This window comes from Gobio gobio, assembly GCF_949357685.1.
Source record: "Gobio gobio genome assembly, chromosome: 25".
Lineage (NCBI taxonomy): Eukaryota > Metazoa > Chordata > Actinopteri > Cypriniformes > Gobionidae > Gobio > Gobio gobio.
Genome location: NC_137121.1, coordinates 15,897,355 through 15,913,052, shown reverse-complemented (window position 1 = coordinate 15,913,052; position 15,698 = coordinate 15,897,355). Strand labels below are relative to the sequence as shown.

Genomic DNA, 15,698 nt, shown 5'->3' with positions numbered 1-15,698 from the left:
TATTTTTAATGCGTTAAGCTGAAAAAATTAATCGCCCGCGTTAACGCGTTAATTTGCCCAGCCCTAATATGTATATGTATATTAAATTAAATTATAAAAGTTTAATTATTCAAAATTTTAATATTTCATAATATATATGATTTTTTTACTAAATAAATAAGCGACTTAAGTGCCATATTGTAAATATAAATGGACAACCTCATTTGTATCACCTTGAATGCCTTGCAAATATAATTGAATTTGTATCTGCAGATGGAGACATGCAAGAACGAGCAAACATCCTTGTCACGGAGCTGTTCGATACAGAGCTGATCGGTGAAGGCGCGTTGCCCAGCTATGAACATGCACACATGCACCTTGTCAAGGTAAATACAGTTGTAATTTGCAGTTAAACATTTAGCTGTGTGTTTTAAGTATTTAATGCTGCTCTCACTGGGACAGGCAGGTTGTGAAGCTGTGCCACACCGTGCCACGGTCTATGCCCAGCTGGTGGAGTCGGATATGCTGTGGAAGTGGTCACAGATCCAACCCATAGAGGTGGATGGGAACAAACTGCTGCCCTCTTCTGTTGTAGTGGAGTGTGCAGGAGCGCCCTCTGTCTGTGACATCCAGCTTAGCCAGGTGTCTCCAGAGTCTTTCACTCCCTTCGGGCCCATCTGCACCATGTTCAGGTACAAGTTGGGATGGTAGTTCTCCTCTCTAAATTCAAATGGGCCATTTTGGGGGGGTATTATTGCATAATTAAAGGGTTAGTTCACCCAAAAATGAAAATGATGTCATTAATTACTCACCCTCATGTCGTTCGACACCCGGAACACAAATGAAGATATTTTTGTTGAAAGCTGATGGCTGAGAAAGGCTTCAGATAGGCCTCCATTGGCATTCAGTACATTCACACTCCCAAGACCCATAAAAGGCACTAAAAACGTTGTTACAAAGTCCATCTCACCACAGTGACTCTACAATAATTTTACGAAGCGACGACAATAGTTTTTGTGCAGAAAAAAAAATAAAAATAACGCCTTTATCCAACTTGTTCTTGTCTTCCTTGTATGCCTCCACGACGCCTGCGTGAGAATATGACGCAGATCCGGCATTCGGACAGATGACCCAGAAGCGATTTGTTTACAAGCTGAGGAAGACGCGCATATCTAAGCTGTTGAATTCTACATTGATCGTGCTTTAGGTCTCGGCGTAGTTCTCAAAATGGGGCTAAAGTGTGCATTTCATGGATTCCCGAACGCCGGCGCTACGTCATATTCTCGCGCATGCGTCGTGGAGGCATACACGGAAGACAAGAAGAGGTTGAATAAAGTCGTTATTTTGATTTTTTTTGCGCACAAAAACTATTGTCGTCGCCTCGTAAAATTATTGTAGAGACACTGTGGTGAGATGGATTTTGTAACAACGTTTTTTGTGCCTTTTATGGGTCTTGTGAGCGCAAATGTACTGAATGCCAATGGAGGCCTATCTGAAGCCTTTCTCAGCCATCAGCTTTCAAAAAAAATATCTTCATTTGTGTTCCGAAGATGAACGGAGGTCTTACGGGTCTCGAACGACATGAGGGTGAGTAATTAATTACATCATTTTCATTTTTGGGTGAACTAACCCTTTAACTGATCAATTTGTCCACTCTAGTGTTGATTTCAGCAAGCCGGTTAGCAGTGCTGCTCAGTCCTACACGGCACAGTTTAAGGCCCAGACCAGCGGGAAAGCGCAGGTAGTCTTATCCTGGTGGGACATTGACATGGACCCTGATGGCAACATTGTGTGCACTATGGCCCCTAGTTGGACATATTCAGAACCTCATACTTACCCTGTAAGTACTGGTGCTTAGCCACTAATATTAATGTGTGAATAATATCAAGAATTGTCTTACTTGACATGAACAATAATATAAACATTTGGGGCTGAATGTCTTTGCATGATATGAGCACTGTATGACAATAAGCTTATTTTGACTTGCTATAAATATATTTGCATCGTGTGATGTGCAGTGGAGGGATCACTGGATGCAGAGTGTCTACTTCCTTCCTGCAGAGAAGAATGTTTTAGAAGGAGAAGAGCTGAGCTTAATTGTCTCCCATGATGACTACAGTCTCTGGTACAGCCTTACGAACAGGTAAAGATGAGTATTTTGATCAGTGTTCTAGACACCGCCTATGAGGAAGACAGTATATTTTTTGACAGTCTGTCTTTTAGTGAACAAAATGATGTCAAAGCGGCACAGTTTCGGCCATGCTGCACCTGTCAGGCCCACCTGGTCTGGACGAGGCCTCGTTTCGGGGAACTAAATGACGAGCGGAGGACTGAGAGTTATGTGACCGCATTACGCAGTGTACGTTATACTTTTACATTCACTGTTGATTTACATGGAAGTGCCGCTTTCTGGCGATCTCACGATTTAGTGTGTTTGCATGTATGCTTGCAGATTCTGAAACCAGACAGTGTGTGTTTATCCGTCAGTGATGGGAGCCTGTTACCTATTTATGCACATCTACTTGGATCTAAAAAGGTGAGTAGACTGTTTTTTTGAGGGCATAAGATTCACAAATTTAGGGCTGATTCAAAAACTCATATTTACATTAAGTAAATATAGGCAACTCTACGCACCACATTCCTTGCAATTGACCAACAGAGTTTGATGATAGTGTGTTACTAAGCTAACAATGCAAGATTGGGTAAATAATCTGTTTTAAATGAAAATGAACGAGTAAATTCTAAATTTTTAAGTTAACTATAAGCAACTATATGCACTACATGACTTACAGTTGATTTCAGTAGAGTTTGGTATTAGCATGTTGCTAAGCTAATGATGCAGTATAGGATAATTCATCTCTTTTAGTCAAACTGAACTGTTTTTATCGAGTAAATTATCAATTTTAGGTCAATTATAAGCAACTATATGACTTTTAATAGTTTGATGTTAGCTTGTTGCTAAGCTAACAATGCAATATAGGGTATTTAAATTGAAATTAACTATATATACCAAGTAAATAACAAGTAGCGCTGTTACAAACTGTCTATCAACAGTTTGATGTTAGCATGTTGCTGAGCTAACTACACAAATAATCTCTGTATTCTGGGATTGTGTTTTCTGTGAAGTAAAAATACAGTGCTGCCTTAAAATGTAGCTGAAACAAGGTATTGGGAGCATACCTATGACACCTTATAATACTGTCTAGGTAGGCAGCTTACTAGGTTTTGAAACAGAACCGTATGCTGTATAAACCTTTCTCTCTTTTCAGGTTTTCAGTTTGGAAAACTCTGGAATGGCAAAACAAGTGATTGAACAGGTGAGAGTTGGAAGCTAAAAGTTCCCACATAAGTTCTGACTGGATTGGTACTTGGTACTGAAACGTTTTATCTCCTGCTCACAGGTGCTACGTACTAACTCGCTGAAGCATGGAGTACAGCTGCTGGGAATACGACCTGATCAGCTGTCATTGGCTGATTTAGAAGGAAATCAGGTACAAACTAATTGAATCTGTGTACTTTACATACATTTGTGGATTTCAAAGACCGCAGAATCTGAATTTATCACATATTTAAATACACAGCCATTCAAAGGTTTGGGGTCTGTAAGATTCAGCAAGGATACATTAAATTGTGACAGTAAAGACATTTATAATGTTACTAAAGATTGCGATTTCAAGTAAGTGTATCACAGCAATATTAAGCAACACAACTGTTTTCAACATTGATAAGAGTAAGGAATGTTTATTGAGCATCAAATAAGCATATTAGAATGATTTCTGAAGGATCATGTGACACTGAAGACTGGAGTAATGATGCGGAAAATTCAGCTTTGCATCACAGGAACGAATTCTATTTTAACATATATTAAAATGTAAAGCAGTTATTGTAATACAATTTCCACAATATTACTGTTTTTACTATTTTGATCAAATAAAAGCAGCTTGAAATCTCCCTTCAGATCTCAGTATTGATGGGAGAGCCGTACTTCAGCACCAGTCTTCTGCCGTGGCACTCTCTGTTCTTCTGGTATTGCCGCACCGCTTTGGCCCAGCTGCTTCAGCCCAACGCCGCCATCTTGCCTCGTGCTGCCACACTTTACATAGTCGCTGTTGAATTTCAGGTAAACAATTTTTCTTGTCATTTCTAATTTCTCATTTCTGTATTACACATTTACAGACTAACTGACTTATGCATTATACATTTTTGTATCAGGATCTGTGGCGAATCCGAGTTCCCTGTGGTACTTGCGAGGGCTTTGACGTCAGTCCTATGGATGAGATGATTCAGGTAAGTACTAGTTACAGGATTTGGTCTGAACTCAGTCTTGAATTTTACAATTTACATGACATTTTAATGCAGTTGATTTACTAAGCCTTTTAAATTAACTCCACCCATAGCGATCTTTGGATTTCCGTGAATCCTGGGAGGCCGAGCCACACCCACTTTGGGAATACCCTTGTCGTGCCCTAACAAAACCACATCCAGTCATGACGTTTGACTTCACACAATGCGTTCCTGAACAACCAATCAACAGTGATGGAACTGTGCCATTCACAGGGTAAAATTAACATATTATTATATTGCACAATACATAATATAATAATTTGTTTATAAAAATAAACTTTTTTGAAATATGATAGACAGAAATTTAATCAATTATGTTTTAGCGTGAATTTAAATGCTAAAATTCAAATTAATCTTGCTTTAAATGTTTATATTACAAAATGATATATATAATTATTGAAATGCATTATCGTTCAAAAGTTTGGGGTTAAGATTTTTTTTTTTAAATGTTTAAAGTCTCTTCTGCTCATCAAGGCTGCATTTATTTGATCAAAAATACAGTAAAAGAGTAATATTGTGAAATATTACAATTTAAAATAACTGTTTTCTATTTTAATATACAGGTATTATTCATTTATTTTTATATTTATTTATTTAACATGTGTATATTCATATTTTAAAATGTAATTTAATTCGGAGATGGCAAAGCTGAATTTTCAGCAGTAATTACTCCACATTATCCAATTAATCTAATATGCTGATTTGGTGAAACATTTCTTCTTATTATGAATTTCTTTTGGATTCTTTGATTTAAAACAAAAAAAAGCATTTATTCTTCCATTCTTCATTATTTTCTACCATTATAAATGTCTTTACTGTCATTTCTGATTAATTGAATGCATCCTTGCAGAATCTAAGTATTTATTTCTTCTAAAAAAAAATCTTAAATACAATAAAAATACACCCCTAATAGATATTGTATAGGTGATGGCAGCTACAACAGCAATGCTCTTGACTGATACTGATGTTTCAGGAGAGGACGCTGTCATGGTGTTGTTCTCTGGATGGAGTATCAGTTGACTGAGGACATCACTGTAAGCATGGGCCTAACCAAGCCGGTCAATGAAGAGGTACTTGCTAAAAATCATCCTGTTCATTATACAAACAATATCTGCATTTAGATGAAATGTCAGTCTTCATAAATCTTCCTCAATGAAGTTGAAATGGAAACTCAAATAAGACCATAATAATCAGGTGTCACTCTCCTGACCTAATTCACCTGAATTGTTTTTTCTCATTTAACAGGGAGCTTGTGAATGGAACCCACACCGGAAACAAGGAGTGTTCTTCTTCAGATCTGTGAGGGAAACTTCTGGAAACGGAAGGGAAGATCTTTCCTACAATTTAACCTTTGAACCTCATACTGGTGACATTAAAATGGACTTTTCCACCACTGAACCTTGACAATAACCAAGACTCCAACGAACCTAGGTTATCAGTTGTTCACGTTTTTTTTTCAAGACAATGCTTATCCAAAGAGTTTTAATGACTGTGGACTTAGCTGTTTTTATCCTCCCCACAATATTCATATATTCAGTGGTGATGATCTAGTAACTTATCTAGACTAGCTGATGTGTGTAAATGCATTTTTAAATACATCAGAGATATTACTTTGTCCTTTGAAGAGATTCATTCTGATTGCATCCTATATGGTAACAGATCAAACTGTACGGCACTACACAAGTCCCATGATGCTGTTTAAAGTAGTGATAATACAAACACGACCACCTGCCTAATATGCTGTTGGTCCTCTACAGCCAAAACAGCGCAAACCCGCCAAGGCATGGACATTAGACTCCTGAAGGTGTCCTGTGGTATCTGGCACCAAGATGTTAGCAATAGATCATTCAAGTTCTTTAGGTTCAATTGGATTGAGATCTGGGGAATTTGGAATCCATGTTCCTCAAACCATTTCTGAACAATGTGTGCAGTGTGGCAGGGTGCATTATCTTGCTGAAAGAGGTCACTTCCACCAGGGACACCATTTTCATGAAGGGGCGTCCCCGACACCGTGATGTAAAAGAAAATAAGACTCGTCGTCGTACCATTTAACAACCTTACTCTGCTCCAAGGTCCAGTTCCGATGGTGTCCACTGTTGAAAGTGCCTACAATGGCCTTGATTGCACACATCATAGATACTCTGATTGGTCTGTGGCTACGCAGCAGAGTATGATGCACCATGTTGTGACACAATCCTCATGTAACCATCATTAAAAAACAAATGTGACTGTGTGCTACAGTAGACCTGTTGGCTCGGACCCTATGAGCCTTGGGCACCCGACACCCTGTTGTTGTCGGTGTGTCCCTCCTTGGACCACCGTTGGTAAATTCTCACCACTGCTGATAGGGAGCAACCCACAAGCCTTGACATATCAGAGATACTTTGACACCGTCGCATTGCCATATCAATTTGGCCCTTGTCAAAGTCACTCAGATCTTTCTTCCTGCATTTCTCCCGCATCCAACACGATTATGAGAACTGATTGTTTGCTTACCATCTACTCTACCCAGACCTTAATCTGTGGCCTTGTTAGGAGATGATCTACATATTTGTTTCAGCTGTGACTGGTCATAATGCTTTGTCTTACCAGTGTATATGAATATATAAGGCAAATTTGATTAAGCAGTTCATTTTAGCTTGAAATAAATCACACTATACTAAAGGCAAACTGCTTTGGACTTTCAAATAAAACAAATTTTACTCAAAATGGACTTTCCTTGCTTATACATGAAGATAAGATTGATAGAATGCAGAGATTTATTCATATTTTGAACATCAAATTAGTCTGGGATTTCTCTGGATACCATATGACATTTAAAGACTACCAATCTGATGGTAAGAGACGTTTACAAGATGTATTAACATACACGTATTTAATAACTTTAGTGCTTTCAATTGACGGAAATGACACTCGGTGAGCGGTGTCCCTGTTGATTACACTGATGGAAATGTAATCTGGGCCTTGATGTTGCAGAATCATAACGGAATGTAGTAATGTCTCAAAACTGAGCATCTATGCATCAGCTATGTCAGTGTTGGCCAGCAGAACCTTCTCTCCAGGTTTGAAAGCAGGCATGCCAAGATATGGACAGCTGGCACATCGGAAGGCATCGCCCAGATAACACTAGAGAGGAAAAAGAAGCCAGGAGTCATAAATTTATACAAAACTAAGTACCGGTACAAAGAAATGAATAGATTTAATGAATAATACGTACACTTCCACAGGCTGATTTGGGCTGGCTGGCTTTCTGAGTGGCTTTACTCTCCTGATCCAATTCTTCAGCAAGACCACAAGTGCTACAGACCAAGAACGCTCCAGTTAGTAGATGGATACATTGTTTACGGCTTTATATGTTGTTATTTGAGGTAATCACCAGTTTTTGCAGGCTTTTTTTTTCTTTTTGGAGTCATCTCCACAGGAAGCCTTGAGGGAGGACGGGTCAGGCTTCTTCAGATCATCAGCATCCAAAAGTGCATCAGAATCCACCAAATCCTAGAGAAGTGAAGGAGCAAAGCAGTATGCTGGGTATGGGTAATACACAAAAGGCATTGGACTGACAGATGTCAAAATAGATCATAACATACCACATCATCGTCATCTATATCATTGGCTGATAGAGTCCACTTTTGTGCGGTGCTTGGATCAAGAGCTGGTTTATCTGTGAAAACAAATGTTGTGAATGTATTAATTAACCCATTTTTAATTGACGCATCAACATGAACCAACATTTTGACCTTGTGTTGCATTTAATGTGGAAATGCTTAAAAACCACAGACCTGTCGTAGTCGTTTTCTTGCCAAAGGAAAGTTTCAGTTGCGTCGAGGATCCGACCTCAAAGTTAGGTTTAGATGCCGACATTCGCACCCTTGAAAGAGTGTTACCCTGGAACCCTGAGCGCTCTCTCAGAGCTGCGGCTGCTTCTGGGCTCAGCGGCTCTGTCTTTACCTGTGAAAAATAAACACTTTAATTTCAGCTGACATGCAGACTTTAGGACCCTCTGATTTTAATGCACTTTTTATTTGCTCATTGTATTTTACAAAAAGATGGTTTCAGTAGGCCAGTTCAAAAGTGTGTATATATTCTATACTACAACACTGAATCAACTTAATAAAATCGCTGACCTCTGCGACAGACACTAATCCACACAGTTTAAGAGCTGACATCAGTTTCCCAGCGGTTCTCACACTGCTGTCTTCAGAGCCTGAGAAGAAACGAGAAACGTTGCGTCAGCACTGATTCATTACACTTGAGGATGTTGTACAGCCTGTGCCGTTCTGGATTTGATACCTGTTACTGGCTCTTCTAGCACAAGTTTCCCATCGGGTTTCATCAATCTGGCGATCTCAGCCAGCATTTCAGAACTGTGAATTGGTGAGCTATCAGCCTGAAAGCCTGAGAGAACCCAGTCATAACTTGAAGCTGCATTAGAAGCTAAAACAGACAGATATGAGATATGTGAGCATTTTTGGGTGAACGATTCACTTCATTCTTTAACTCGCAAGAAATAAACTCATATGCCTCTGTACTTACAAAGCTGTAGTCTCTCCATGTTCTCCAAAGACACCAGACTCTGGTTACCAACTATAGAGCCAATACTTTCAGCAAACTCCTTCAGTGCAGCGGGAGATGATGGCTGAGTCCATATCAACAGGACCCTGTCCCCCTCCTTCAGTCCAAGGTCTGCCATCACCTATTAATATTAGGGGTGTACCGATAAACTTATGTCACGATTCGATACATATCACGATACTGATCTCACACTACAATATTTTTGCGATACTCAAAGACATATGTGACCCTGGACCACAAAACCAGGCATAAGGGTCAAACATAAGCTGAAAGGTGAATAAATAAGATTTCCATTTATGTATATTTAGCCGAGATACAACTATTTGAAAATCTGGAGGGTGCAAAAAAATCTAAATATTGAGAAAATCGCCTTTAAAGTTGTCCAAACAAAGTCCTTAGCAATGCATATTACAACTAATAATACATTTTTGATATATTTAGGGTAGGAACTTTACAAAATATCTTAATGGAACATGATCTTAACTTAATATCCTAATGATTTTTGGCACATAATTTAGGCCACTTTTCACAGTTAACATAAGACATTTGACATTATCAGGACCCTCAAATATTCCCACATTGAATTATTATACATTATATTTAACATTATATATAGTAGTTTAATGTGGAACTGTCATAAATACACTGACCATTTACAGTCAAATCGGCTGAATCATGATGACAGTGCAGTTACAACACAACGTAAACAGACACCATTGTGCTTCTAAGACAGTGAGATCACCTTGCCAATGTAACAAAAGAGCTTTAACGTACCATTCAGTTTAGCCAAATATCAGACAACTCACCCATACAACAGAATGTTCACAAAGACAAGTTTTTCTGACAAAATAATAAACGGCTGTCCAACCTGTTTATCGTATCCAAAAAATGTTTTTCCAACACCGGTCACGATCATAGACCGTAAAAAAATAGGTCACGATGGACGTCGCGGGTTGTTGTATGTAGGCGTCGCGGTGCGATGATGACATCTGCTGTTAGAATAAACGAGTAGAACGGCAATCCTATTAGTGGCCCAAAACTTTCTGTGATTGATTAGTACAATGAATATTAAAAACGGTTTTCATATTTTAACTCTTTAGTGTGTGTTATCAGTTTAATTGATATTACAATTTCGTACTGTCATATTATAAGTATTAAATAATCGGCGTTGTCACGTGTTATATGTTACTTTTCACCGCGCTGACTACAGTTGGTCAATCACCGTCGTTTGTGGTTACCTATATGTAATACATTTACAAAGACTACTGAGGAGGATACATATTTTTTTGTGTCAAATTCTAATACATTTAAATTAATAGACATTTAATTTAAGTTTCTTCATAGTGTGAAAATACTGACAGTGCAACACTTGTACTAATATTTGAATGTAGCTCAACGGCGAATTGCCCAGTTTGGACCACCAAGAGCCCCCTAGAGGAAGGATAAATTTAGCAAGTTATTGTCGACAACATTTGCTATCATATACAATGCATGCGTAGTCCGCTGTATTCGGATATGGCGGCGCTGATTAGAGGACTGAGAGCTGGAAGGGCCTTGCGGGGTCTCGGCAGAGGTAAGCGGGGGAAAGTGAGAGGGCTTCGGGCATTAGCGTTTTATTCCACGATTTGTATGATTAAAAAGTTGACGGCAGTCACACGTGCCTGCTTCCAAGTAAGGCAAATGTAAGTCAGCTGGGCGAATAGAGAAGGTGACCATGAAGGGCAGGAGTGCTCGAGCAAACCGTTCATATGACAATCCATAACATTTGAAGTCAAATGTTAAATGCCCATATGGAAATAATGGTGAACATGAACTGAAACGTATGCATTTGTATTACATAAAGATTAGCTTTTCTTAATGTTTTTTCAATGCTTTGCAAAGTTGGGAATACAAATGCATGCTAAAATATTAACCCTTGTTTATTATTTTTCTCTTTCACTTCTATGAATCTGATGCATTATATAATAAGTAAAAAACTGAAGGCTCAGTGGTGCAAACTTTTTGTTGTTGTTGCTGCATTGTAATGTTTAATGATCTACTTATGGAGTGCTTTGCTGCATGGTAATTATTTTATATTATGCACTATTACAGTTGCAGTCCAAGGGACAGTCAGTCCCCAGTGCAGCAATGTGAGACGTGGATTCCATCGTGCCGCCCTGTTACGACTGGCTGATGACTCTAAAAGTGGCACATCTGTTCCACCTCCATCCTACCATGAAGTTCACACAGCTGGAGAGGGATCATCTTCTTCAGCACAGGGAGAATCTTCAGAAGATGGCCAGCCAAACACCAGGTTAGAGCCCCAGACCTGATGAAATATAAGAATTGAGTTAAATTCCTCATGCATGGATCAGCCCTTGCTGTCATTAAATCTAATTTAGACCATTTGGCATCTCAGTTTTCAAGATCAGAGCGGTGAACACGGTGAAGACTATGAGACGGAAGAGCAGCTCCAAACTCGCATCCTGACCGCGGCTCTGGAGTTCGTTCCGCAGCACGGCTGGACTGTGGAGGCCATGGCAGCTGGAGCAGAGGTTTGTTTCTTAAAGCAAAAGAAAACCTCAAGAATTTAATGCAAATATTATTAGACAATATAACGGTAATGATATGCTTTGTTATTCAGACTCTTGGCCTGTCATCAGCTTCCACTGGGATGTTTAACAATGGAGCCGGAGACTTGGTCCTGCATTTCGTTGCACAGTGTAACGCTCAACTTGCAGAGTCAATGGCAGAGCAAAATAACCTGGTCCAGCTTGGCCAGGCGGAGTGAGTTTGATATTATTCATTATTTGATATGCTAGTATACTTGAGAAACAACATTTCTATTGTTGTTAAGGTGTGAATATACCCTGGCTCCGCCCTCCTACGTACTTCCGCTCAATTTTCCTTCAGTACTCCGGCTGGGACTGCGGTATATTCTTAGGTTTTCTCTGAACAAATTTATACCGGTCCAATCAGCGAACAGAGGGAGTGGCTGAGAACGATGGCGTTGATGTCGTGCGCTAGTTTGAGTTGTAGTTCAGTAATGGCGGCGGAGAAAGATGCGAGCGAAGCCATTCATTCCGTTGTGGCATCGCTGCCGAATATCCAGAAGTTTAAGCCGGAGCAAGAACAATCTTTGCGTTCTGTTGGTGGCCATGATGTTGTGGCCCTCCTCCCCACAGGGTTTGATTTTCCAGCTCGCTCCGTTAGTGGTGAAGGAGGGGTCGGAAAGTATTGTCATCATTTACGGGGGCTAGTCAGTGATTTTATTGCCGTCCGTCTCCCACCACCTGCGTAAAAATCCCCGGCCGAATTATCTACTTTTTTAGACAAACACCAAGGTCATGTGGTAATTTAATTGCTGTCCGAATCCACATCTCTGAGTTTTCAAGAATATGTCACTTCAAAATTCACTGTTTATATCCTTTTTGACCACTGCAGAGCACCGTGCGGCTGCCGCTGTAATTTGGATGCATTTCTAATTGTATTTCTTTAAATGCTGGCAAGTATTTACAAGAGCAAGATATTTAATCACCGCTCGAAAAATAAAAAGAAGAAAAGCACGTAAACATTTGAATTGGGCCGTTATTTACGGCAGCATTTATTCTTATCATAACAAGCATATGGCATTTTATTTACAGCATACAATCATGTTACGGACCACGTGAGCAGCGCGTTCTCAATCACACAACTCTCCCCTCCACTGTGAATAAATCACAATCCGAATGCACAAGTTTTAGGTTTTATCACTGAGGTGGCGTGCACAATCTGCACAGTTATTTTTACGGACTTCCATGTGAGAAACCGAGGCGAACGGCGCATGACATGCGTCACGACCAAACGTTAGCGATTGGTTATGGCAGATCCAGAGTGACTCTGGGCAGATCCAATAGTTTTAATCTTCACCAGAGTACCTGTATTCAAGGAAGTAAACGCTTGTCAATGGAGAGTGGCCAGACTCTCTGTACAAATGAAATGTATGAGTCTGGTAGGACCAGGCTAGTGTGTGAATACAGGGGTTAACAAGACTTGCCACCCCTAAAAATGTAAAGTTACCCCTAAAGTTTTAAATAGTTTTTTTAAATGGAAATATTTATGGATGTGAGATGTGGATTTCATTGTGCAGCCCTGTTATGACTTGCCAAATGCCAATGACTCTAAAGTAACTAAAATCTCCTTGATTCAAAATTTTTTTTTGTTTATATAGAATTTGCAAAATGCAAAAATGTTATATAATTTTTGTGAATTTAAGTTTTTATGTACATATTATAGCTACATATATTATATAATATTGTTGATTTATGATGATTTTAGGTAAATTATAATAGCAGTGTTTTGTTGTTGTTATTAAAATTACAGAATTAATAATGCTTTACTAAGTTTTTATATAAAAAAAATTGTTACATTATATTATTGTGGATTTATTTAAGTTATGTACATTTGTCTCCTATATTATATTATATTATTGTGGATGCATTTATTATATATATATCATTATTTTGGATGAATGATATGCAAAACTGAGTTGTGTTGTTGTAATTGTAACAAATTGTTAAATTATTGTAAACAATGTATTGAAGTGATATTGTAATTATAATTATTTTTTAATTTTTAAATACTGTTGATTGTTGAATGTAGCCATTGCTGCTGATATGGTGCATAAATAAGTACATGCATACATAAATGATTATTATACAAATATTATATTATGTTGTGGATAAATAATGATGAATAAAAATTGGTTTAGTTGTTTTAACTAAAACCTACATGTATTTTTACATTAGATCAAAGGAAACGGCAGAGTTTCTGAGAGACGCAGTGGAGATGAGACTGCGGATGTTGATTCCTTATGTTGACACGTGGCCCCAGGTATCCGCTGCCTCATGCAGACTCCTCTCTCAAAACCTAAACTTCAAATGTTCAGTCTTTAATAAGCAATAATTTATAAGAAATGATTAAAGTAAGTAAGAAGAGAGACAGTGTTTGTGTCTCTTCTGCCTTTGCAGGCCATGAGCATCCTGCTACTGCCACACAACATCCCCGACAGCCTGAAGCACCTGTCCACGATGGTGGATGACATCTGGTACTACGCAGGCGATCGCTCGACAGACGTGAGTGGCTTCTCTGATCTCACTCGGTACCTTCCTCCTTGCTTTGGTCTGCAAATCCACCTGCATTTCCTGCATTTCATTTCATTTCTGTGTGTTTTAGATGAACTGGTACACAAGGCGGGCTGCACTGACAGGGATCTATAACACCACAGAGCTGGTGATGGTGCAGGACTCGTCTCCTGACTTTGAGGAGACCTGGGCCTTCCTCGACAATCGCATAAACGACGTAGTTAACATGGCGAACACGGCTAAACAGGTCTTGCTTTTCATAACTAATGAAAAGCAAAAATGCCATTTTTGTGCTATTTCGCTCCCAAAATGTGATCAGCAAATATTATTACTAATATACTGGGTAATTTTTGTTTGGTTTAGGTGCAAGCCACAGGAGAAGCCGTGGTCCAAGGACTCATGGGAGCAGCAATTACGGTAACCATGCTAAAATGCAATTTCCACATAGAAATATATGGTACAGACAACTTAAACAGTAAAAAAGTTTTATTTTTTTGTTGAAAACGGTGTCGTGTAAACGGCCCCTAAGGCTACCAAACACTGAATTTGAATATACAATTCTCTGATTTAAAAAAAAAAAATTATTTAATGTTTATATTAATTTAAGTTAGTGCTGTCAAATCGATTAATCGCATCCAAAATAAAAGTTTGTGTTTACATAATGTGTGTGTACTTTGTATAATTGTTATGTGTGTATATATAAATACTTTTGTATAGCAATTGTATACAGTATATATATTTATATATATTTTTTTCCTTAATATATACAAAATATATATATGCATATATACGTGTGTGTGTGTGTGTGTGTGTGTATATATATATATATATATATATATAATTATACACAGTACACACACATATATTATGTAAACACAATTTTATTTTGGATGCGATTTATTCACGATTTGACAGCACTAATTAAATGTTTTATTAATAATAATAATAATAATATTAAAATTTGAAATTTAATACATGAAAATAGTGCAAAATACATATTTAGTATAATAAATTAATAATTATTAAAAATAAATGGTTTTCTATTTGAATATGGCCAATATTTTGATGTTATTAAATGTTTCATGCTAGAACATTACCAAATCATTGAAACCATAATATTTTATTTATCAATTTTGTTGTTTAATTTTGAATAGTACGCTTTCTTCTCTTACAGCTGAAGAACCTAACAGGGATGAACCAGAGAAGATGAGTTTCTTCTGATGCTCCTGCATTTGTTTTGTCTCGTCTCCTACTCTCCGACCCCTTGGCCGTGCAGCAAAAAAATTCTGGCAACTCACTCACCCGCTCTAATCCAACTAAACATCATAAAGTGATCACAAAGGAGTGTTTGTGTTACGATACAGGGTCGATAATCACACCCTAAGCACTTTAAAATGGGTCAGCTGTGCCATACCGAATACCTCTGTTTGTAGCTTAACCCGAGCCCAATGAGGAGCCAGCCTTACTTTCAGGCATTGCAGTCTGCTGTCACATTCTCTGTGTTGTAAAAAGAAAGAATGTGAATGTAAATTGTATTTGAGAGTCCTATGTTCATACGGTTTGTGTCTGACTCATTGGCGAGTCCCTCATGAAAAGAAATAAAGGGTAACCTATTTACAGAACAGTCTCAGCCTGTTATTTTTGATGCTGCCAATTCTTAATGTTGTAAAATCTACCATATTATTAAATATTATGGTTTAG

General features: G+C 38.3%; 3 protein-coding genes across 5 annotated transcripts in view; 2 read left to right on the top strand and 1 right to left on the bottom strand.

Moving 5' to 3' along the window:
* The window catches only part of prmt7 (protein arginine methyltransferase 7), a 10,709-nt gene extending 3,674 nt beyond the window's left edge, over positions 1-7,035 (top strand). Inside the window, exons 5-17 of one of the 2 annotated variants that reach the window (XM_079810015.1) lie at positions 253-365; positions 442-671; positions 1,639-1,819; positions 1,998-2,122; positions 2,203-2,338; positions 2,432-2,515; positions 3,249-3,296; positions 3,381-3,470; positions 3,938-4,099; positions 4,192-4,266; positions 4,377-4,537; positions 5,297-5,393; positions 5,569-7,035. In XM_079810015.1, coding sequence (XP_079666141.1) covers positions 253-365; positions 442-671; positions 1,639-1,819; positions 1,998-2,122; positions 2,203-2,338; positions 2,432-2,515; positions 3,249-3,296; positions 3,381-3,470; positions 3,938-4,099; positions 4,192-4,266; positions 4,377-4,537; positions 5,297-5,393; positions 5,569-5,727 — 1,661 coding nt within the window. In that variant the 3' untranslated portion in view covers positions 5,728-7,035. Of the gene's footprint in view, positions 1-252; positions 366-441; positions 672-1,638; positions 1,820-1,997; positions 2,123-2,190; positions 2,339-2,431; positions 2,516-3,248; positions 3,297-3,380; positions 3,471-3,937; positions 4,100-4,191; positions 4,267-4,376; positions 4,538-5,296; positions 5,394-5,568 lie in introns of both variants that reach the window. The other variant, XM_079810014.1, reaches the window with a different exon arrangement.
* On the bottom strand, positions 6,996-9,892 carry ciapin1 (cytokine induced apoptosis inhibitor 1). Of its 2 annotated transcripts, none has more exons than XM_079810016.1 (9): positions 9,764-9,892; positions 8,857-9,016; positions 8,614-8,757; positions 8,448-8,527; positions 8,103-8,271; positions 7,911-7,984; positions 7,700-7,818; positions 7,541-7,622; positions 6,996-7,449 (listed from the first exon to the last, which is right to left on the bottom strand). In XM_079810016.1, the coding sequence occupies exons 1-9, from the start codon at positions 9,809-9,811 to the stop codon at positions 7,339-7,341; spliced, it is 987 nt and encodes a 328-aa protein (XP_079666142.1). In that variant the 5' UTR covers positions 9,812-9,892; the 3' UTR covers positions 6,996-7,338. The 2 variants fall into 2 exon arrangements, with proteins under 2 accessions (XP_079666142.1, XP_079666143.1); XM_079810017.1 differs by having other exon boundaries at positions 9,702-9,857.
* A 442-nt stretch (positions 9,893-10,334) lies between these two features.
* coq9 (coenzyme Q9 homolog) lies at positions 10,335-15,624 on the top strand. The gene is made up of 9 exons (XM_079809505.1): positions 10,335-10,468; positions 10,987-11,188; positions 11,294-11,429; positions 11,519-11,661; positions 13,662-13,746; positions 13,884-13,988; positions 14,089-14,244; positions 14,361-14,414; positions 15,172-15,624. Exons 1-9 carry the CDS (start codon positions 10,387-10,389, stop codon positions 15,205-15,207), a joined length of 999 nt encoding a protein of 332 aa, XP_079665631.1. The 5' UTR covers positions 10,335-10,386; the 3' UTR covers positions 15,208-15,624.
* Positions 15,625-15,698: the final 74 nt, after the last annotated feature.

What these genes read in the sequence shown, in the direction of transcription:
- ciapin1 (XM_079810016.1), bottom strand. Translation starts at nt 9,811, where the DNA reads ATGATCGTGACCGGTGTTGGAAAAACATTTTTTGGATACGATAAACAG. An exon ending in TTTTTGGATACGATAAACAG is followed by an intron (nt 9,017 to 9,763) that starts GTTGGACAGCCG and finishes TAATATTAATAG; the next exon opens with GTGATGGCAGACCTTGGACT. An exon ending in GCTAGAAGAGCCAGTAACAG is followed by an intron (nt 8,528 to 8,613) that starts GTATCAAATCCA and finishes GTTTCTTCTCAG; the next exon opens with GCTCTGAAGACAGCAGTGTG.
- coq9 (XM_079809505.1), top strand. Translation starts at nt 10,387, where the DNA reads ATGCGTAGTCCGCTGTATTCGGATATGGCGGCGCTGATTAGAGGACTG. An exon ending in CTTGCGGGGTCTCGGCAGAG is followed by an intron (nt 10,469 to 10,986) that starts GTAAGCGGGGGA and finishes GCACTATTACAG; the next exon opens with TTGCAGTCCAAGGGACAGTC. An exon ending in ATGTTGACACGTGGCCCCAG is followed by an intron (nt 13,747 to 13,883) that starts GTATCCGCTGCC and finishes CTGCCTTTGCAG; the next exon opens with GCCATGAGCATCCTGCTACT.